Source organism: Chiloscyllium punctatum, chromosome 33 (assembly GCF_047496795.1).
Source record: "Chiloscyllium punctatum isolate Juve2018m chromosome 33, sChiPun1.3, whole genome shotgun sequence".
Classification (NCBI taxonomy): domain Eukaryota; kingdom Metazoa; phylum Chordata; class Chondrichthyes; order Orectolobiformes; family Hemiscylliidae; genus Chiloscyllium; species Chiloscyllium punctatum.
Window position 1 is genome coordinate 9607497 of NC_092771.1, and position 23060 is coordinate 9630556.

At 46.6% G+C, this 23060-nt stretch overlaps 1 protein-coding gene across 4 annotated transcripts in view; it reads right to left on the reverse strand.

Annotated features, from left to right (window-relative positions):
- Positions 1 to 22393, reverse strand: part of LOC140458408 (SH2 domain-containing adapter protein F-like) — a 384537-nt gene extending 362144 nt beyond the window's left edge. Inside the window, exons 1-2 of one of the 4 annotated variants that reach the window (XM_072552914.1) lie at positions 21909 to 22393; positions 2551 to 2680 (exon numbers count right to left, since the gene is read on the reverse strand). In XM_072552914.1, the coding sequence (XP_072409015.1) occupies positions 2551 to 2680; positions 21909 to 22289 (511 nt within the window). In that variant the 5' untranslated portion in view covers positions 22290 to 22393. The remainder of the gene's footprint in view (positions 1 to 2550; positions 2681 to 21908) is intronic. The other 3 variants (XM_072552913.1, XM_072552915.1, XM_072552916.1) reach the window with 3 other exon arrangements.
- Positions 22394 to 23060: the final 667 nt, after the last annotated feature.

Consider the following 23060-nt stretch of genomic DNA (forward strand, 5'->3'; position numbering starts at 1 on the left):
GGACATGAGAAGTTGTTGGCGGATAGGATCAGGGTTAACCCTAAGGCTTTCCATAGGTATGTCAGGAATAAAAGAATGACAAGAGTTAAATTAGGGCCAATCAAGGATAATAGTGGGAAGTTGTGTGTGGAGTCAGAGGAGATAGGGGAAGCACTAAATAAATATTTTCTGACAGTGTTCACTATAGAAAATGAAAGTGTTGGCGAGGAAGATACAGAGAGACTTGCATCTAGACTAGAAGAGATTGAGGTTCACAAGGAAGAGGTATTAGAAATCCTGCAGAGTGTGAAAATAGACAAGTCCCCTGGGCCAGATGGGATCTATCCTAGGATCCTCTGGGAAGCAAGGGAAGAGATTGCCGAGCCTTTAACATTGATCTTCAAATCATCATTGTCTACAGGAATAGTGTCTGAGGACTGGAGGATAGCAAATGTGGTTCCCTTGTTCAAAAAGAGTAGTAGAGACAACCCTGGTAGTTACAGACCAGTGAGTCCCATTTCAGTTGTTGGTAAAGTGTTGGGAAAGGTTATAAGAGATAGGATTTATAACCATGTAGAAAAGAATAATCTGATCAGGGACAGTCAGCACTTTTTTGTGAAGGGTAGGTCGTTTTTTGGTAGGGTAGGTAGTTTTTTGACAAAGTGACCAAACAGGTAGATGAGAGTAAACTGGTTGATATGGTGTATATGGATCTCAGCAAGGCATTTGATAAGGTTCCCCACAATATACAAAATGCAGAGGAATGGGATTGGGGAGACATAGCAGTTTGGATCAGTAATTGGCTTGCTGAAAGAAAACTGAGGGTTGTAGTTGATGGAACATGTTCATCTTGGTGTCCAGTTACTAGCGGTGTCCCGCAAGGGTCGGTGTTGGGTCCACTGCTGTTCATCATTTTTATAAATGACTTGGATGAGGGCTTAGAAGGGTAAATTTGCGGACGACACTATGGTCGGTGGAGTTGTGGATAGTGACAAAGGATGTACTAGGTTGCAGAGAGACATAGATAGGTTGCAGAGCTGGGCTGAGAGGTGGCAAATGGAGTTTAATGTGGACAAGTGTGAGGTGATCCACTTTGGTCGGAGTAATCGAAATGCAAAGTACTGGGCTTATGATAGGATTCTTGGTAGTGTAGATGAGCAGAGAGATCTCGGTGTCCATGTACACAGATCCCTGAAAGTTGCCACCCAGATTGACAGGGTTGTTAAGAAGGCATACAGTGTTTTGGCCTTTATTAATAGAGGGATTGAGTTCCGGAATCAGGAGGTTATGCTGCAGCTGTACAAAGCTCTGGTACAGCCACACTTGGAGTATTGTGTACAGTTCTGGTCACCGCATTATAAGAAGGATGTGGAAGCTTTGGAAAGGGTGCAGAGGAGATTTACTAGGATGTTGCCTGGTATGGAGGGAAGGTCTTACAAGGAGAGGCTGAGGGACTTGAGGCTGTTCTCGTTAGAGATTAGAAAGTTGAGAGGTGACTAAATAGAGACATACAAGGTAATCAGAGGGTTAGATCAGGTGGACTGGGAGAGCATTTTTCCAAATATGGGGACGGCAAACACGAGGGGACAAAACTTTAAAGTGAGGGGAGATAGGTATAAGACAGATGTCAGAGGTAGTTTCTTTACTCAGAGAGTAGTAAGGGTTTGCCTGCATCGGTAGTAGATTCGCCAAGTTTAAATGCATTTAAGTTGTCATTGGACAGGCAAATGGAATAGTGTAGGTGGGATGGGCTTCAGATTAGTATGACAGGGCGGTGCAACATCGAGGGCCGAAGGGCCTGTACTGTGCTGTAATGTTCTATAATTATGACGTTTAAAAGACATTTGGATAAGTTCACAAATAGGAAACGTTTGGAGGGATATGGGCCAGAAATAGGCGGGTGCGACTAGTGTGGGATAGTGTTCAGCATGAACTGGTTGGACCGAAGGGTCTGTTTCCTTGCGGTATGACTTTGACTCTTTGAAGAACCACTACAGGCAGGCTGGGCCCACAGACCTCCTTCTGCCCCACAGCGGTTCTGGAGCTCTATATTCTACTTTAAACCACGGTGCTTAACCATGAGGGTCATCGCTCAGTTGAAAGGAGAAATGAACAACGCAGCAAATACACAACACATCTCAGCTTTTCCCCACTCTGCCGCCAGTGACAATGTGCTCAACGCCTGGGGTGTCAGCCTTGGAATTCTCTCCCCGCTCCTTCCAAATGCTTCTTAAAATCTACCTCTTTGACCAAGCTTTTGCCATTCTTTTGGGACTCAGTATCAGATGATACTTGATAACTTTCCAAGGTGGAGCACCTTGAAATACGTATACTAAATTTAAGTGCTTTATAAATGCAAGTTGGTGTTAACACCGGCAAAATACTTGCTCCCAACTTTATTCACTCATCGTAAACCTATCTGGATGCCATCTGACAAAGCATTGCAATAAAGAGTGTGGGCAGACCATAATTCAATACCAAACTGGCCCACATTAAACAGAACTCGCCTGGAAATGTTATCAGCTCAGCTCTGTACAAAATGACCTTTTATATTATATATTCATTTATTACCTGCCATCATTTTTTGGGCTTCGTAAGGTTCCATGTAGCCATCATTCTCAGTCACTTTCTCCTGTCCAACTTGAGTCACACCAGACTGCTTAGCATCGAATGGATCTGCGTAGTCTTCGAGAATAATGACCTGTCAGTGGGCACAAATTAAAACACAAAAGAGACACATTATACACTCAGCGCTCGTTGAATGTGTAATTGTTTCTGTAATGTGTTAAAAATCTGTATTCCACGGCCTGTGGGCACCAGGAGCTGAGAGTCTCTCAATAAAGTAGACAAAGAGAGAGAGAGAGAGAGAGAAGCTTCGTAAAAGGTGACAAACTGCAACGTGTAAATAATGTTGAGGTCGAACATTTGATACCAACACAGCAGACGTGGTAAGAGTGAACTGGCAGATAATCGTTAACTTCTCTCACAAGTACACAGGGAATAAAAGAAGTGACGGCAGATTCATCACCATTTCCTCGTTCTTTCAAATGTTGCCTACCTCATTCTTTCGGTTTTACTTTCACCCTTAGGCTTGGGAATACATCTTGATTTGTGGCCCATCAACAGGTCAGGGGTAGTCGGCACTGCCCTATTGTAAAACTCCAGGCTACCTGATTCTGACAGAATCAGCAACTCCTCCCTGGTCTCAGTGCTTCCCACTGTGAGCAGCAATTGGCATTCAGAATCTTGAGTCAATTCTCTTCTTCAGTTCCTAACCCCCAGGTGTGTTCAACCCAATTACAAAATACTCAGCACCTAACTGGAATCTGACGTTTGTACACTCAAACAATTTGAGTGTCTGGACATTGCCAGGCAATGAGGAAACTGCACTCAAGGAGAGCAGGGAACCTGGTGAAGGGAAACAGTATTGCTAAAATTAAAAAAGTACTGTCAAAAGTTTTTCATTTTGCAATCATCAGGACTGAATTGCAAGAATGGCAAATCATACAGGGAACAACAATTTATCCTGGATGAGAAGAGACTGTTGAATGGTTGTCAAGTGAACACTGATTGCAGAGTGATGCCATGAACCATATTTTCATTCAGTACAAATTGGCATCTCTTACAATTTTGGCATTCTTGTGATTTTTGCTAGACAAAGACATATTGGCTGCATGCATCTTTATCCAGCAAAGACTTAAGTTCTGTACAACCAAAAGGTTGTAGCTCATTGTTGGTTTTGTCAGCTAATTTCATAACAAAGGCAGCTGATCAAGGAAAGACACACACGGGTGCAGACTGAGAGCATCACAAAATTTCGTTTGCATAGGCAGGGTCATGACCCATAGGGTGTTCCTGAGAATTAAATTCAGAAGCTTTCCGAACGCAGGGCGTAGGATCCAAACTGCATAAAACAGGACGAGTGATGAGACAGCTGGAAGGTGGAGAGGAGAGCTCAGGAAATATCATTCTCCAGCCACAGGAAGAAAAACACCCAATGTTTGCTGGCTGGATAAGCAAACCCCACTCCTGAAGCGATTGCTTTTCCGTTTTTGCCATAAGGTTAAAGGCAAAGAAACACAGATTGTACTTTGCCATCTGCTTGGCAAACTGAACTTTGCTATGCTTTCTCGCCTACTTGGCCCTGAAGGTTTTGTCCATTTGTGGAGGGAATAGACACAGGAGGCTACCAGCCTTTCTCATATAGAAAAAGCACAGTATCATAGATGGTGGAGAAGTACTCCCAAGGCCGCTGATCAGGAGACACTTACACAACTTCCACAGTACAGGAATTTAAATGCAATTAATATGGATTAAATAAAAGGCGGTGAGCATGAAATGACTGTGGTGGTGTTTAAACCTGTCTGGCTCATTATTGTCGTTAAAGGAGGGAAATCCATTGTCCTTACTTGGTCTGACCTACATGTGACTCTATCCCATAGGAATAAGGCTGACTCTTAACTGCCCTCTGAAACGTCTGAGAAAGCCACTTGGTTGGACAACAAAACCAATGTGGCCTGAGCATGGACTTCTGATCTCAAGGTGATTCCTCAAAGTGTAATCCCACCATTGCTATGCACTTAACAAAGCCTGTAACGTTTGAACTTTCAGCTTTATTTCCTTAAATTCTACTTAAAACTAAGGAGCTCTGCAATGTGTAATTTTTAACCTTATTTTGTATGTTTTACACTGCACTATAATCACTGCAATGTTTAGCGTTTAACTTTGTTCTTTCTTTCTACCTTGTTCTTATGATTCTGTACCTCGGTACTATCCCCAAGATAACACCTTATGTGGTGACATCGTGCATTTTTCACTGGACGCTTGTACTTGAATGCACATGACATAAAATCAAAGTCAAATCAAAATCAAACTAAACGAGCTATTTGAAACCACACCAACTACTGACCTTCCTCAAACTCAATCAGGAAAAGGTATTAGATGCTAGTCCGGTTGGGGATTCCTACATCTCATAAATAAATAGCAAAACTGACAAAATACAGCAGATTCTGGAAATCCGAATTCTGCCCTTATGTCATCGTTATCTCCGACTCTCTCCTTCCCTTTGACTCTCTCCAGCTCCATTCCTGTGGAGAGGTGGTAAATAAACATTGGCGCCAAGCCCTCCACCCCCATCAACTTGGCACAGCAACTTTGCTGTCTATCTCCACTAACTCAGTCTGACCTGTTGAGCTAACTGAACAGCAGCAAGAAGAAGATTGTGCAATCTGTGCCCAGTTAATGCCAACTCAAGCAGAGCAGCAGCTGAGCTGCTACCCTACAGTGGGTCTGTGTGGAGTTCAGACATTCTCCCTGTGTCTGTGTGGGTTTCCTCCAGGTGCTCCGGTTTCCTCCAACAATCCAAAGAGGGCAAATGGGGCCAGATGAATTTAGGATATCTGGTTGGCATGGACGAGTTGGACCGAAGGGTCTGTTTCTGTGTGGTACGACTCGATGACTCTGTGTGCAGGTTAGGTCATGGGAAATGCAGGGATAGAGGTGGGATGCACTTGGGTGGATGGGTGCAGATTTGATGGGCTGAATAGTCCCTTTCTGCTGGATTCTATGAAAGGATTCTATTCTCTCTGACAGCTGCCTCTCTTGAGATTGAGAATGTACCTTGGGCTGTTCTGCTACCTGAAAGACTGACACAGCAGCTGAGTTTTATTCTGGAAGTTTAAAGTCCCGCTCCAGTACATTACTGAGGCTAGCTCTCTGCTGCAGGAGTGCTGCACTGTCGCTGTTTTGTTTTGGATGAGGCAGGAAACTAAGGCCCTATCTGGCTCAAAGCCTCCTATTGGAAGAGGGGCACTTTTCCCTGTAATATATTCACTCATTACCCAACATCCCTGAAGCAGAGTAGTGGGTCACTGCTGCTTGGTGGGGGGGGGTTGCTTGCTGCATTTCCTACCTTGCCTGTGAAACCCCTATTCAAATACTTGGCCAACCCTAAACACCTTTGTGGTGTTCTCAGATTGTAAAAAGTACTCTCTAAATGTAAAGTCTTTCCTGCATTCTAAACCAGGAAGGTGGAAAGACACAAATACATGACTCACCCCTTCCCCCTCCACCCTCAGCCTCACAGTCACTTGGGCCTGACACCCAGGACTTGTGGAGACTTAGCCAGCCCTCAACACCGAGCAGGAGGGGTGAACGGAACAATCAACCCTTTGTCAGCCAGGGTTCCCCTGGGGATAGGGGGGGGGAAGAGTGGGCCATTAGCTGATTGAAAAGCCAGTTAAGAAACACACACCTGCAGCACTGGGCAGAGAAGCAATTGGATATGTCAGCCCATGTCAGAGCCGAGGAATTTCTCCGTTCTTTAGCAGGCTAGGGTTTAGCTGCCGAGATGAGCTTTTGTCTTGTGAGCGAGTGCAGGATGGGAGTAATATCAATTACAGCCTGTCAGTCACAAGCAATCTCAGGGACATGCCGGAATCTTCCTCCAGCACGCCAACTGAGACACACTCAAAAGCTCCCCTGACTCTCCCTCTGTTACCTTGCCTTGTCTCGTTCAGACATTGACAGATCCCCATGGTACATTTCCATACGCTCCAGCTCAACTCTCTCTGATTCTTTTTAGACTAACTTCACTTGTCTGGCCAGTCTCATTCCGAGTCTCACAGCCTTGACATTCCCAGCGAGCCAAAGGAACAGTATTCAAAATCAGCCAGTTTCCAGCTCCCGGTTAAACACACACAGTCAGAGAGAGAGAGAGAGAGAGAGCAGCATACGCACACACACAGACACTCACAGAGACAGAGAGAGACAGGGAGATAGACTGAGAGAGAGAGAGATAGACTGAGAGAGAGAGAGATAGACAGAGAGAGAAGAACACACACAGAAACAGATAGTGAGAGAGAGAGAGAGAGAGAGAGAGAGAAAGAGAGAGTGAGACATAGAGAGAGGGAAAGACAAAGTAACCGAGAGAGAGACAGGAAGAGTCTCTCTCTTAGATCTCTCTTTCTCTTAGACAGGGTCAGAGCCACAGAGAAAAACAAACCAACAAAGTCAGAACTGGAAGGACAGTCAAGGAGAGAAAAAGAGAGGAACAGGGACAGAAACTCAGAGAGGGATGGGCGACAGACAGACAGACAGAGGGAAAGAGGAAGAGGAGATCCAGTCAGACAGAGGGAGAAGCAGAGAGACAGACAGACAAACACAAGTGCACAGGGAGATAATGAGTGATCGAGAGAGAGAGAGACACAAAAAAAGAGCAAAAATAGAGACACATACAGGGAGGGGGGTGTGGTGTGCAAACACAGAAACAAACGTAGATCTGCCCATTCACATGAAACACACAGAACGAGGATAATATCACAGAGAAATGGGAACACCTAACTCTGATGGAGCAATACCTTTCAATTTCTGGAGTAAAAAGATTGATTTTTTTTACATTTTGAAAACACACTGTCCTATGGTCATAAATAATCAAAACTAATTTGTGCTGTGATTTTCCTCTCCCTGTCTACGTCGATGTGGCTGTCTCTATCTCTGTTTTTATTTCTCCATTTGTGGTTCTTTATCAGTGCTTTTCATTCTCTCTGTTATTCTGCTTTCTCTATCTGTAGGTCAACGTGTATCACTGTGACTCCAATCTCTGGGTTTCTCTCTTTACCACTTTCCAACGTGTAAATAATGAATGTTTCCCCCATGCCCCTTTGTCTCAGTCTGTAGTTCCCTCTCCTACCTTCCAATTGCCTCAATCGTGATGCTTGCAGAGTTGAACAGCCTGTCTCACTCTCAGGGCGCATTCCAATGGATGCCCGCAGACACTGCAGTTTAAGTGCCCGCTGAACTAGACCCCCACGAGGAGCTGAGAGGTGGAGAGACCACTGAAAAGGATTGGGGATGGTGGAGATTGGGGGGAGGAATGTTGAACCAGGCTGGTGTAGCTGCAGCATTGCTCACTCTGAGTGCTGGTGACTGAGCTTCCCAATCTCCTGAGGACTTGCTGCAGGAGCTGAAAGAACAGGAGCACTGTCTGCAGAAGCTCTAATAAATGGCAATAGTCTCCAGCAGGTTACACACAGAGGTCAGGCAATTTCCCCATGGGTTAAAGCCTGACACATTAACAAAACATATTATTCCAGAGGATCCCAATAGGAAGGGGGACTATACCTGGATTAAACACACCTATTAGGACAAGGCAACCACTATCACATCCCTTCCCAAAATTTCACTCAGACCCTAAACCTTTGCAAAGTGGTTGGTGTGGGGATGAAGGAGGAGGAAACAAGGATGCTGGAAGATAGCAGGGAGAGATGAGAGGATTTAGGATCCCCATCTCAGTGGAAACAAAGACATGGTAGACTCTGATCCTTCCCACTCTAGATTCTCTTTCTTAATAGATTCTCTCAAATCCAGCCTCGAATTTCACAGGATGTGGGCATCACTGGCCATGCCAGCATTTTCTGCCCATCTCTAATTGCCCCTTGAACTGAGTGCCCTACTCAGCCATTTCAGTCACCCACATTGCTGTGGGTCTGGCGTCAAGTGTAGGCCAGCCTAGGTTCCCATCACTGGTACTGATTTTTTATTTCATTAACAGAACAAAAATTTCACCAATTCTTTCTTTTTTAAATGTAACCTATTTCTTCCAATCCCCCTTTTCAGAAATGTTATTACACAGCTCTGGAGCAGCTGGGATTTGAATCCAGACCTCCCAGTCCAGGGGTCGCATCATTACCACCGCACCACAAGAGGACCGATAAATTATCATGGTGAGATTTGCACCCACATCCCCAGAGTATTAGGGTGGACGTCTGGATTACAGGTCCAGTGATGTTACCATTACACCACTATCTCCTACCTCAGTGTGCGTGCTGGTGGGTAGATTGGCCCCTTTGTGGGACAGAACGCTAGCTATCTCAGTGATGGGCAGTGTTGAAGAAGAGGGCCAACCGCCAGGGCTCTCCTTCAGAGGAAGCTGATGGGGTACAACAAAAGGGAGCCTGACTCCGAACTGGCCCTACGCTTCGCAGCAATGCAGAGCATCAGAAAGAGAACGAAAACTGAAAGTGCTGGAGAAACTCAGCAGGTCTGGCAGCATCTGTGGAGAGAGAAACAGAGCTAATGTCTCGAGTCCAGTGACCTTTCAGAGCCCAAGAGTCTGAACTGGAGCATTATAAAAGAAAGAACATTGACCAGATCGCTTACAGAAACAAACAAAAGCATTCTCTGGCTCAGTATCATATCGGGATGCAATTCTGCATTAGCTCATGTCATAGACATACAGACTCTATACCTAAACTAAACTAGTCCCACCTGCCTGCACTTGAACATTTCTTATTCATGAACTTATCCAAATATGTAGATTTCTCCAGCTTCCTCATTTCCCCTCCCCCCACCTTATCTCAGTTCCAACCCTCAGACGCAGCACCGCCTTCTTGACCTGCAATCTTCTTCCTAACCTCTCTGCCCCCACCCCCTCTCCGGCCTATCACCCTCACCTTAACCTCCTTCCACCTATCACATTCCCAACGCCCACCCCCAAGACCCTCCTCCCTACCTTTTATCTTAGCCTGCTTGGCACACCTTCCTCATTCCTGCAGAAGGGCTTATGCCCGAAACGTCGATTCTCCTGCTCCTTGGATGCTGCCTGACCTGCTGCGCTTTTCCAGCAACACATTTTTCAGTAATGCGAATTATAGTTCAAATTGTGTAATTCAGCACACTGGCTCATACAGTCAGACTCCAACCAGAATCCAGCATAAAAGAAGGACTTCAATTTACGTAGTGCCTTTCACAACTCTGGTATACCCCCAAAAAGCTATGAATTACTGTCGTGGTTCTAATGTCAGGAACTGTAACAGCCAAACTCTGCACAGCAAGATCCCACAAACAGCAAGCTAGTAACAACTGGACATAACTTTCTTCCACAAATTTGGTTTGATGGAAACAGCAATGGCCATGACAGCGAGGAGAACACCCCAGGGTCAGATACAGAGTAAAGCTCCCTCAACTCTCACCCTATGTATCTCAGCCCTAATATTCAACCACCTGATGAAGGAGCAGCGCTCCGAAACCTAGTGCTTCCAAATAAACCTGTTGGACTATAACCTGGTGTTGTGTGATTTTTAACTAATATACTAACAGTGTGATCAGCAATCTGAGTGCCCATGGTGACCACTCTATGAAACACTGTTTGAAATCCCTGGAATGAGGGTAAAATGTAATCACTTAAACCTTTGATCCCAGCATCAAAGAGTGCAGTGAATTGGGACCATTGGCACTTTGTAATGGATCCTGCTCTGCTCCAAAGATTGGAGGGGGCAGACAGACAAAGTACCCCACCCCCTCCACCCATACTGCTGGCTCCAGTCATCTGAGTTGACAGCGAACCTGAGGATTTTCAGGAATTCAGTTTCAAAACTCTTTGTTCAACAAGGGCCCTGTCTGCTTTCCACACCACAGGTAGCTCACACCCAAAACTCAGGCAAGTGCAGTCGGCAGTGACTACACAAGCTCAATGTGCGAAGGCTCTTTGCTCCATGCCTGAGTCAGTGAGATGTACTCATCTGTCCACTACATTCTCCCTGGGGTCATCCATTACTCCCCCTGCACACCAGGCTGACATCCTCCAGCAGAGATGCTGACAGCAGGATTGGAACCAACAGTGTCACAAGCTGGACGTGGTGAACAGTTAGTTCCCTACCCATGGGACTGGAGACAGGAAGCTGTGACAAACCAATAAAGCCACTTGTAATTGTATTAGTCATCAGGATCCCAGCAAGGAAATAGATTTCACACTCACATACTCTAGTGTTAATCAAGCTGGCTTGACAGCTCCCTGGTGAAGACATCCAAATCATTCCCCATCTAATACACAGAACTCAGCCAACTGACCCAGTGCCACTGGAGCAAGAGTGACCACCTCCCACAATCCACCCCAGCTGCAACTCCACATTGTCCTGCTCAATAACCCACTTGATCCTGAGGAGCCAATGCCAAACACTCTCTTTACATTTCCAACGGATGGTCAACGTGTTAGCTCAGGAAATGTGAAGAGCAATTCCCAACACCTTCATCAGAAATGGACTCTCCCTTCACATTACAGCTCGGGGGGGGGGGGGGGGGGGGGGGGGGAAGGCCGAGGGGATGGGAGCAGAGCAGGATCCATTACAAAGTGCCAATGGTCCCAATTTACTGCACTCTTTGATGTTGGGATCAAAGGTTTAAGTGATTGCATTTTACCCTCATTCCAGGGACTTCAAATAGTGTTTCAGAGAGTGGTCACCATAAGCACACAAACTGCCACACATTCTTTCTATATTAGGGCTGAAACACATTACTGAGACTTGAGAGAGGTTTACTCTATATCTAACTCAGTGCTGTCATATCCTGGGAGCGTTTGATGGGGGACAGTGAGAGAGAACTTTACTCTGTATCTAACCCCGTGCTGTCCCCGTCCTGGGAGTTTGATGGGGGACAATATAGAGAGAGCCAGTGTTGCATCTGCCTGGAGAGATCTGATGGGAGTTGTGCTGAGGGAGTACTGATGTTAGCTCCTGAACTACAGACTTCATCATAGTCTTTTCCTGCTTTGTACTTTGCAGCAACAATAGCAGGTGATGAGCGGGCACCCTGACTATCAGATCTGGTGCCTGTCACCTCAGGAACATTCAAACTAAACGTAATAACTCCAAGGCAAGGGCAATCCCCAAAGGAAACAGCCAACTCAGAACAGACAGGAGCAGGACAGGGGAATCAAAATCCTGATTGTTCCTCGTCTCTGTGGCATAAGAGCAAACTGGGCCACACAACAGTGAGAGTTAGACTGCTCTGTAAGCACCAGATGCAATCGTACATAGGAGAGTGAACTCCCTGCCAGATGTTAAATCTTGATATGAGCATTCTGTTTTTCTGTGCTTCAGTTATAATGTGCACTGTCAAATCAGAACTTATTTTTATGCCAAGGTTGGTTTGCCAAAACAATGTTCTGTTTGAATAAAGTTTCTATAGTTTGCAAAGGGCCAATTGCCTATCTCTGCTTTGCAGGGAGTTTAATCACTCAGCTATAACCAATTCTGACAGAACACATTCAGGGGGCAAAGACACATTCAGTGGCACTGCCCAGACTGGTGCCAAGTATACCAGCCAGAGGATCCTTCAGTTGTGTCCAGATTTTTTGTTCTTTGTGTGGTAGACAGTCAAGAGTCACAATTGACTTTAGCATTCCTAAGGTGGGATAACTTTCCCACAGTGCTATTGGGGTGTTTGATGGGGACAGTGTTGAGGGAGCTTTACTCTGCATCTAACCCCGTGCTGTCCCTGTCATAGAAATGTACAGACGGTCCAACCTATCCATGCCAACCAGCTATCTTAACTTAATCCAGTCCCATTTGCCATTATTTGGCCCATATCCCTCTAAACCCTTCCTATTCTTGTACCCATCCAGATGCCTTTTAAATGTTGCAATTGTACCAACTTCCACCACTTCCTCTGACAGCTCATTCCATACACACACCACTCTCGGTGTGAAAAAGTTGCCCTTTCAGTCCCTATTAAATCTTTCCCTTCTCACCTTAAACCTATGCCCTCCAGTTCTGGACTCCCCCCTATCCTGGGGAATAGACCTTGTCCTTTTACCTTATCCATGCCCCTCATGATTTTGGGAACCTCCATAAGGTCACCCCTCGGAATGTTTGATGGGGACAGTGTCGAGAGAGCTTTACTTTGCTTCTAACCCCCTTGCTGTCCCAGTCCTGGAAGTGTTGGAGGGGGACACAGGATGTGGGCATTGCTGACTAGGTCAGCATTTATTGCCCATCCCTAAGTGCACAGAGGGCACTAAGGAGTCAACCCACAATTCTGTGGGTCTGGAGTCCACAGATGCCAGATCAGGTAAGGATGACAATTTCCCTCCCCAAAGGTAGAGTGAGTTTCACTGTCTATCTAACTCCATGTTGTCCCTATCCTGGGAGTGTTTAATGGGGAGATGTGGGAGAAGTTTAATCTGTCCTGTGCCCATAAGACCATAAGACATAGGAGTGGAAGTAAGGTCATTTGGCCTTTAGAGTCCACTCAGCCATTCAATCATGGCTGATGGGCATTTCAACGTCATTTACCCACACTCTCCCCGTATCCCTTAATTCCTTGCAAGATCAAAAATTTATCAATCTCTGCCCTGAAGACATGTAACGTCCCGACCTCCACTGCGCTCTGTGGCAATGAATTCCACAGGCCCACCACTCTCTGGCTGAAGAAATGTCTCCTCATTTCCGGTCTAAACTGATCCCCTCTAATTCGGAGTGGACTCTTGCTCACCAGAATGAGTAAATGTAAAGTTGGCTCAAGACGGATCCCAGTTCAAATGTGATGCCACTCCTGGTCAAACTGCCCCGTAGTGAACATGCCTCCCAGTTCACAGGTGAAGATTGGCTGACAGATTGAGGTGCCAAAAGCAGCTGGAAAACCCAGCCCTCCCCCTCTCTGTCCACAGTGAGAAGCAGATCCGTAGGTGAGAAAAAAAACTGGCCTTTAATTGACCACAGAGCATCAAGTACATGAGGAAGGAGGGAAAATGTGGAACAATTTAAGATTTCTGCAGAAGATGTCAGTTGGTTAGAGTTTCACATGGAAAGTAATGTTTTTATTCATTGGGGTTGTCTGTAGTCAGAACAAAACTAATTTAAAACAGCACAATATAATTAGCCAGGATCAAACAGCAACTTTGGACAGAACACTTATGGCTATGCCAGAGACTAACTAGCCGTTTCCTACATTTTGCAAGTGTACGTAAAATAAATTGTCAGAAATTAAATTTAACTCAACATCAACTGTTTGAACAGAAAGGAAAATGCTTTACTATTATTTCAGATCCTCTGCTTTTCACTCACCCAGGACCTGTTTCATTTGTTTCACAGTCAGGATCATTCACACTCCTGGTGTTTATATCCTCTATGAGTGACTGCTTGGAGCCGTAACCATGGAGGATACAGTAACATTCTTTGAACACCCCACCAGCGTGGATAAAAGTGCTACTCCACATTGAGAGGAATCATTGTCATAAACAAGTTTAATCTTGTCCCCATTCCCTGTCTAAAATCGACATTGCACAAAAGCTGACTGAACAGTGATTGGGTGTTGGATTATCACAGATCATAATGGACTATGGTCCTTGAAAATACTTTGAAAAACATTCTCTAATGAGCTATCCACTCAGCCCGTTCCCACTTCCCAGCAGTTAACCCATAACCCTGCAGGTTATGATATCTGAGGTGCTTTCTTCAAATTCACTCATAGGAGGTGGGCCTTGCCAGTTGGATAAGCATTTATTGCCCGTCCCTAGTTGCCCTTGAGGCGGTGGTGGCGAGATGCAGTGTGCTTGCTGTAAATAGACCCACATTTCTGTTTGCGAGGAAATTCCAGGATGTGACACTGAAGGACTGGCGATATATTTCAAAGTCAGGACGGTGTATGGCTTGGAGGGGAAATTTCAGGTGCTCGTGTTCCAAATAAGTGTTGACCTTTGAGAATGACATGGTCATGGTGAAGGTGCTATCTATGTGTCTTTGGTGAATTTCTGCAGTGCATCTTGTAGACAGTACACGCTGCTGCTACTGAGTGTCAGTGGGGGATGCAGTAAATGTTTGTGGATGTGGTGCCAATCAAACAGGAGCTGATTTGCCCTGGATGGTGTCAAATTTCTTGCACCCATCCAGGCAAGTGGGGAGTATTCCATCACTCTCCTGACTTGTACCCTTATCCAGACACCTTTGAACTGAGTTGAGTGTTTCTGCCTCTACTGCCCTTTCAGGGAGTGTGTCCTGGATCCTTCAGGTGAAAACAGCCTTGTCATCTCCACTCTAACCCTTTACCAGTTTAAATCACGTCCCTTAGTCACTGACACTGCACCGAGGCGATGCACCCATCTTCCCATCTGCAATTTCCAAACCCCTTGCAAGTCAAGTTTCCCCTCAAATCTCCTCAGTTCCATGGGCGGCAGGGTGGCACAGTGGTTAGTACTGCTGCCTCACAGCGCCAGAGACCTGGGTTCAATTCCTGCCTCAGGCGACTCTCTGTGTGGAGTTTGCACATTCTCCCCGTGTCTGCGTGGGTTTCCTCCGGGTGCTCCAGTTTCCTCCCACACTCCAAAGATGTGCAGGTCAGGTGAATTGGCCATGCTAAATTGCCCGTAGTGTTAGGTAAGGGGTAGATGTAGGGGTATGGGTGGGTTGCGCTTCGGCGGGGCGGTGTGGACTTGTTGGGCCGAAGGGCCTGTTTCCACACTGTAAGTAATCTAATCTAAAATCTGTAACAATACCTGCCCTATCTAACCTTTCGTCAAAGCTGCCTTGTTCCAGTCCTGGGTCAAATCCTTATAACTCTCCCTTGCAGCTTCTCTCACGTTCTGAACTATGGACTCTAATTCCACTGTGGACACTGTAGTGAGATGCCCTTTTGGGGAGGATGGGGTGGTTGCACAGAACAGCATTGGCCCCTTGGTATCTCACCAGGCAAGCATCGTGCTCACAAACCCTCCTTAGAGAAAGGATTCTCAGCGGTGAGTGGTGACCTGACAAGGTAAACACATTTTAATCTTAACACCTGCATTATTTCTCTATTCCAAGTTAAAAGCCCTGGATAAAAAGCATAATGTACCATGAAAGGTTTGTAGAAAAAGTGCTTCTCATGAATGCCTTGATTCAGTCAGTTACCTGACACTTACTGTTAAAAGTGTTTACAGTAACCAGGACTGAGTGACAACAAATGTGCATTTATATAGCACCATAAATGTTTTAAAACTGCCCCAGGTGCTTCACAGCAATGCAATCAAAGACAATGGTCACTGAGGCCAAGGAAGGGATATTAGGATATGTGATTAAAAGTGTAGCCAAAGAGATGGCTTGAAGGAATGTCACAAAGAGGAAAAGAGAAGTTTTAGGGGTGAGTTTCTGGAGATGAGACCCAGGCAGTTGAAGGCACAGCCATCAGTGACAGAGTAGAGAGACTGGAGGATACACAAATGCAGTTTGGCTGGTCATCCCCCTTGACACTGGCATTAATATTTCCTCTGTCTATCACATAGTGATGCACCTGCTGCAGGATACTTTGGGGTGATGTCACCATGATCTCCATCATCGCAGCAGGGACAGAATTCAGCCAATCACTGTCAACCTCCTGCTGCTTTAAGGTCAATTATTGGAAACTAAATCTGGCTAAAGTACAATTAAAAAGGGAAACGAAAACACACATGTAACTCACAGGGAATTACAATCGCTGTTCTGTTCTCTTCCCTTCCCAGAATTCCAGACTGACCCTGACCTGGAAACACCATTACCATGTGGACTGCAACTGTACAACAAGGTGGCTAACCATCAGCGGCATCTTGTCCAGAATAGGAGACTGAAAAGTAACAAAATCTGGGAGAGTGAGATAATTTAAATTCATTCACAGGGTATGGGCTTCACTGGCTGGGCCAGCATTTATTGTCCATCCCTAATTGCCCAGAGGACAGTTAAGAGTCAACCCCATTGCTGTGGGTCTGGGTCACATGTAGGCCAGACCAGGTAAGGATGGCAGATTTCCTTCCCTAAACGACATGAGTGAACCAGATGACATTTTGACAACAATTGACATTTACTACATAGTTATCATCAGGCTGGCATTTTATTCCAGATTTTTCCAATTGAATTCAATTTTCACTGCCTGCCATGGTGGGATTCGAACCCTGGTCCCCAGAATGTCATTTTAGTCTTTGGATCAACAGTCCAGTGATAATACCACTAGGCCATTCCCTCCCCATTTTGCTTATTGTCTGATAGGAAGAAAGATGTTGGGACAAAGACAGCAATGGTCTACAATGTACAATGCTCCACAATGTACGCCCATGAATCTCTGAGGGGGGCGGGGGGGGGGGAAGCGAGAGTGAGGCTTGGCTTGCTGTATTCCACCCTGTTCTGGTTGAACAGCCATGCTGATACCTCACCTCAAACCTGGCAGATACAGCAGCACTGGTGCCTGAGGATGGGGAACCCAAGCCAGAACCAGTTCCCACCAATGAGGGATCAAGGCCCACATGACAATAGGAATCCTCAACACTGACATTGTGCCAGTGTTACCAACATGATTGTGGCCCACAAACAGCAGAATGAACCAATGCAATCAAAGTTAGTCAACAAACAGCAGCAAGGTGTTCAAAGTAGAATATTACCCCTTTTTTTTAGAAAAAAGCCCTCCTGTACTTTCTTCCACTCTTTCCTCATCCAAACAGCCGCTCCTGAAACTCAGTCAGGAAATCAGAATGATATTTTAAGCTGCCAGAGCATAAACAGTTTTGAAATTTCAGTCAATTAAGCTCAGGTATGAGTCAACAGTGTTCATTCCAACAGCGGTGTAGCTATGTGGGATGTTGCATAGTTCTGTTGCAATAATCCTCTATCACTGAACCAAAGTCAACACCCTTCTGAATATACCTTCCTTGTTCCTCCTCAATTCTACATACCCAATCCCGTAATCTTTTCGATCTCAAAGTGCTTGAAATTTCTTAGACCAGGATCTTAAAATGCAAACTCTGCCCCACCCCCTCAACCCCCTATCACAACCAAACTTCCCCTTCAGTCCGAAAACCCAAGTCTGATGCTAATAATTGTGGGGACATCAGCATTTTGTCAATTTTGGTGCCACCCCGCAATATGAACCTTGACCTTTTAACTGGGATTTCCTTTGATGAACGCATATAAATGACTCTTTACTGCGACAACATTGCCTGAGGTTGACTGGACCTCCCTCTATCCTCTCATTGTAAAAGATGACATCTCCGACAGTGCAGCATCTCCCTCACTACGACATTAGGAAAGGAGAGAATGATCTCTGCGGTGGTGTTGTAAGCTCATGGCCTTCTGAACCCAGGCTGAGGCTTAAAAAAGAAACACACAAAAATCCTTAAAAGCACCAAAAAAATGATTTAATTTAAAATCTAACTCAACACTAAGGGAATGGAGGAATGTGTGAGGGGCAGAATGGTGGAGTTGAGCTGGATCAGCCATGATCTTATTGAATGGCCGATGAGCTACGAGGGGCTGAATGGCCTCCTCTTGTTCCAGCTTCTTATGCTAAGAGTTCAGTAAATGTTGCAGAAAATGGTAAAATTCAAAACCAGTTTTCAGCAGAATTTTTAGTAAATGTTTCAATCATTAAAGGTTTCAGTGGAGGGAGCATCACGATCTGATTCAGTGTCTGTCTCAGTGTCTCGGAAATAACTGCAGAATTTACTTGGGTTATCAGCTTACAAAGGGTCAATACATTGTTGGTACAACACCTCAATTGTTGATGCTGGATGATTATTTTAGTTAACTGTGAACCTAAACAGTTAAAACTCACTACAAAAATAGGACACAGACCCACAGCTAATAAACTACCACAACATTGCAGGCCAACACACACAACCTGACTTTTTTGTTGTTATATTTCTCATGAGAGAGTCTCTGATTATACTTGTAGATTCATCCCTTTAATCACCAAAGAGAGGTCCAGTTAGCACCATACGCCAGTGTTATACAGTGACAGACCTGTCCTCCCTTGTACTGTAACCATTGTACAGTGACAGACCCGTCCACACCAGTACTGTACCCCAGCATTAAACAGCAACAGACCTGTCCCCACCAGTACTGTACCCCAGTATTAAATAGCAACAGACCTGTCCCCACCAGTACTGTACCCCAGTATTAAACAGCAACAAACCTGTCCCCACCAGTACTGTATCCCAGCATTAAACAGCAACAGACCTGTCCCCACCAGTACTGTACCCCAGTGTTATATAGTGACAGACCTGTCCCCACCAGTACTGTACCCCAGTGTTACACAGTGACAGACCTGTCCCCACCAGTACTGTACCCCAGTGTTATATAGTGACAGACCTGTCCCCACCAGTACTGTACCCCAGTGTTATACAGTGACAGACCTGTCCCCACCAGTACTGTACCCCACTGTTATATAGTGACAGACCTGTCCCCACCAGTACTGTACCCCAGTGTTATATAGTGACAGACCTGTCCCCACCAGTACTGTACCCCAGTGTTACACAGTGACAGACCTGTCCCCACCAGTACTGTACCCCAGTGTTATATAGTGACAGACCTGTCCCCACCAGTACTGTACCCCAGTGTTATACAGTGACAGACCTGTCCCCACCAGTACTGTACCCCACTGTTATATAGTGACAGACCTGTCCCCACCAGTGCTGTACCCCAGTGTTATATAGTGACAGACCTGTCCCCACCAGTACTGTACCCCAGTGTTATACAGTGACAGACCTGTCCCCACCAGTACTGTACCCCACTGTTATATAGTGACAGACCTGTCCCCACCAGTACTGTACCCCACTGTTATATAGTGACAGACCTGTCCCCACCAGTACTGTACCCCAGTGTTATACAGTGACAGACCTGTCCCCACCAGTGCTGTACCCCAGTGTTATATAGTGACAGACCTGTCCCCACCAGTACTGTACCCCAGTGTTACACAGTGACAGACCTGTCCCCCAGTGTTATATAGTGACAGACCTGTCCCCACCAGTACTGTACCCCAGTGTTATACAGTGACAGACCTGTCCCCACCAGTACTGTACCCCAGTGTTATACAGTGACAGACCTGTCCCCACCAGTGCTGTACCCCAGTGTTATATAGTGACAGACCTGTCCCCACCAGTACTGTACCCCAGTGTTACACAGTGACAGACCTGTCCCCACCAGTACTGTACCCCAGTGTTATATAGTGACAGACCTGTCCCCACCAGTACTGTACCCCAGTGTTATACAGTGACAGACCTGTCCCCACCAGTACTGTACCCCACTGTTATATAGTGACAGACCTGTCCCCACCAGTACTGTACCCCACTGTTATATAGTGACAGACCTGTCCCCACCAGTACTGTACCCCAGTGTTATACAGTGACAGACCTGTCTCCACCAGTACTGTACCCCACTGTTATATAGTGACAGACCTGTCCCCACCAGTACTGTACCCCAGTGTTATACAGTGACAGACCTGTCCCCACCAGTACTGTACCCCACTGTTATATAGTGACAGACCTGTCCCCACCAGTACTGTACCCCAGTGTTATAAAAGGACAGACCTCTATCCACTGGGACTTCAGCCCACGACCTGCTTAATGAATCTGCTCCAGATACTCGCTTGAAAGTTTTTTTTTGTAATTGTGTTCCGTCAATGTCTCTCACAGTTGATGGTGGATTAATTCCACACTAGAGAGTTAATGATCACAATGAAATGACTTCATGTTAATTTTCAAAGAACAGAGGAGCAACCATCCACACGATGTGCTGGCCATTTCTGATTCCTTTAGAAAACTGACCCTGTACTCAATCTTTAAACAAGAACAGAGATAACCTCAACAAACATCATTGTCATCTGCAGGTTTCCAAACCTATACTTTGCAGAGAGAGAACTGCAGTGAATACAAACTGAAACCAAGAGCACTTTTTGTAAATGAGATTAAGTGGCTGTAGCCTGCAATTTGCAGGATTGGGGAAGAAAATATCAGTAGCTCTTTACCCCTGTTTTTTTTTTAAAAACACAATTTAACATTCTCTCCCTAGAGTCAGGCCAAATTTGGAAGGACAGATCTGTTTGCACAAGACTGGGCGTTTTTCCAAGCTGACACAGTACAAGAGTCTCTCCACAAACCAGCACGCTCTGCTGAAAATCACAAGCAAGATATTTCACAACACAAACCAAGGGGAGCTTTCAATTTGTTCTGGGGGTATGGGAGAAGAACAACCCCACTGTGAATTCATCACAGTCAGAGTCAGCAACTCATCAACTGTGGTTAACCTCAAGAAGCTAAGGAATGAAGTTGGCTGGCGGGGGGGGGGGTGGTGAGGGGAGAGAAGAGGCAGCATTCTTGATGTCCTATCCAGTGACCCCTCCACCAAACCCCAAAGATACCATTCACCCAGCTTCCTATGTGGGGCACAGTCAGTGAACAACCCCTGATCGTTAGCATGGACAAAGTCAGAAGTCACACAACACCAGGTTATAGTCCAACAGGTTTATTTGAAATCACAAGCTTTCGGAGTGCTGCCCCTTCATCTATAACTGAGTATCGTGTGACTTCTGACCTTGTCCACCCCAGTCCAACACTGGCACCTCCACATTTAATCTGGTCATGCAGCAAGATCAAGGTCTCTTGTGATGCTTTCTGCAGTTGAATAGGCTCTCTCCTCCCTTAGCCCTGATTGATGTGTGATGACACAGTTTACTTGACACGTGCGCATTTGGCCCATCTCAATTGTACCAGCCCTTTGTCAGAGCCAAGCCAAGTATTCTGCCTCCTCTCCTTGAAAACCTTTCTGCCTCACAAGGAAAACAAAACTGGCTAATGAGTTACCAACTCTCAAAATACCAGGAGTGGACCACTCGCTCCCTTGAGTATACTTGCCCATTCAATAAACCCCTGCCTGATCTGATTTCCCCATCTCTGCAAGGAAGCAGTGCAAAGCAGCTTCTGTTCGAGACATCTCTTCAAAGCGCCCTGCTAGATTCTCAGAGGCAAGTGCAAATTAATGCAGTCTCACTCCCAAACAAAAACAGTGGTGCTTTCGTCCCCAACCCCGCCAAATAAAAATCCTTTCAAGGTCGAGTTCTGAGCTCCCAGGAGCAGCCTCTCTCACCTTTTCAAAGAGAGGAAACACAAGCTCACACACCTGGGAAGAGAGCAAGGGAAAGTTGCGAGGGACGGGTTTCATACAGCCCTCTGTCTCCTGGGATAAGGGAAACTCAAAGGAATTTGGAAGAAGGGGTTGGGTTGGTGAATCTCGAACAGTAGCTCGTACATAATGTGGAGCAGAGTCTTGAGGGACAAAAGTATTTCATTCGGAAACAACATTTGATTTGGAAACAAAGTATTTCGTTTGGAAACAAAAGTGTGGAGTATTTGGGAAACAGTAGGGGACTTTCTCTCTCACCTTGTCCTCGGGAGATGGAGCCAACTTGCTGCAGTTTTTCTCGGGGTTTTCCACTTTGATGAGCCGGTGTTTCGGGGAGATGTACTTGAGTTCGGGAGAAGCGGCTTTCTTGACCGGGTGGTGATGCGGAGAGGAGCCGGCACCGGGAGCTCCAGCCGCAGCGACAGAAGCTGCCCCGGGGCCGGCCGCCTCGGAGTGAAGCCGCTGCAGGCAGCTGGAGCCGCCGGTGTACGGGTCCTCGAAGTCCCGCTCCTTCTGCAGCTTGTAAGCGGCCAGGATGTCGGGCTCTGCCCCCGGCCGCGGGCGGTAGTCGGGTTTCGGGGGCTGCGGGGGGCCCTTGCTGCTCCTGAAACCCAGGTGCTCCTTGAACCATTTGGCCATCGCTGCCGCTGCCGCGCATCGCTCTAACCGGGCCGGACCCGCTCGGCTCCTCACACCGACTGGCACTGGCTCCGGCTCCTGCTCCCTCTCCCTCCCAGGGCCAGGCGCAGAGGAACTTCAGCGCCGCCAGCCGGTACCGTGGGCCCTTACAGCGGCATAGCTCTGCCAGGGACTGGCACCAGGCAGAGGGAGGGAGAGAGAGAGACTGGCACCAGGCAGAGGGAGGGAGAGAGAGAGAGACTGGCACCAGGCAGAGAGAGAGAGAGAGAGAGACTGGCACCAGGCAGAGAGAGAGAGAGAGAGAGACTGGCACCAGGCAGAGAGAGAGAGAGAGAGAGAGACTGGCACCAGGCAGAGGGAGGGAGAGAGAGAGACTGGCACCAGGCAGAGAGAGAGAGAGAGAGAGAGAGAGAGACTGGCACCAGGCAGAGAGAGAGAGAGAGAGAGAGACTGGCACCAGGCAGAGGGAGGGAGAGAGAGAGACTGGCACCAGGCAGAGAGAGAGAGAGAGAGAGACTGGCACCAGGCAGAGAGAGAGAGAGAGAGAGAGAGACTGGCACCAGGCAGAGAGAGAGAGAGAGAGAGAGACTGGCACCAGGCAGAGGGAGGGAGAGAGAGAGACTGGCACCAGGCAGAGAGAGAGAGAGAGAGAGAGAGACTGGCACCAGGCAGAGAGAGAGAGAGAGAGAGAGAGAGACTGGCACCAGGCAGAGAGAGAGAGAGAGAGACTGGCACCAGGCAGAGGGAGGGAGAGAGAGAGAGACTGGCACC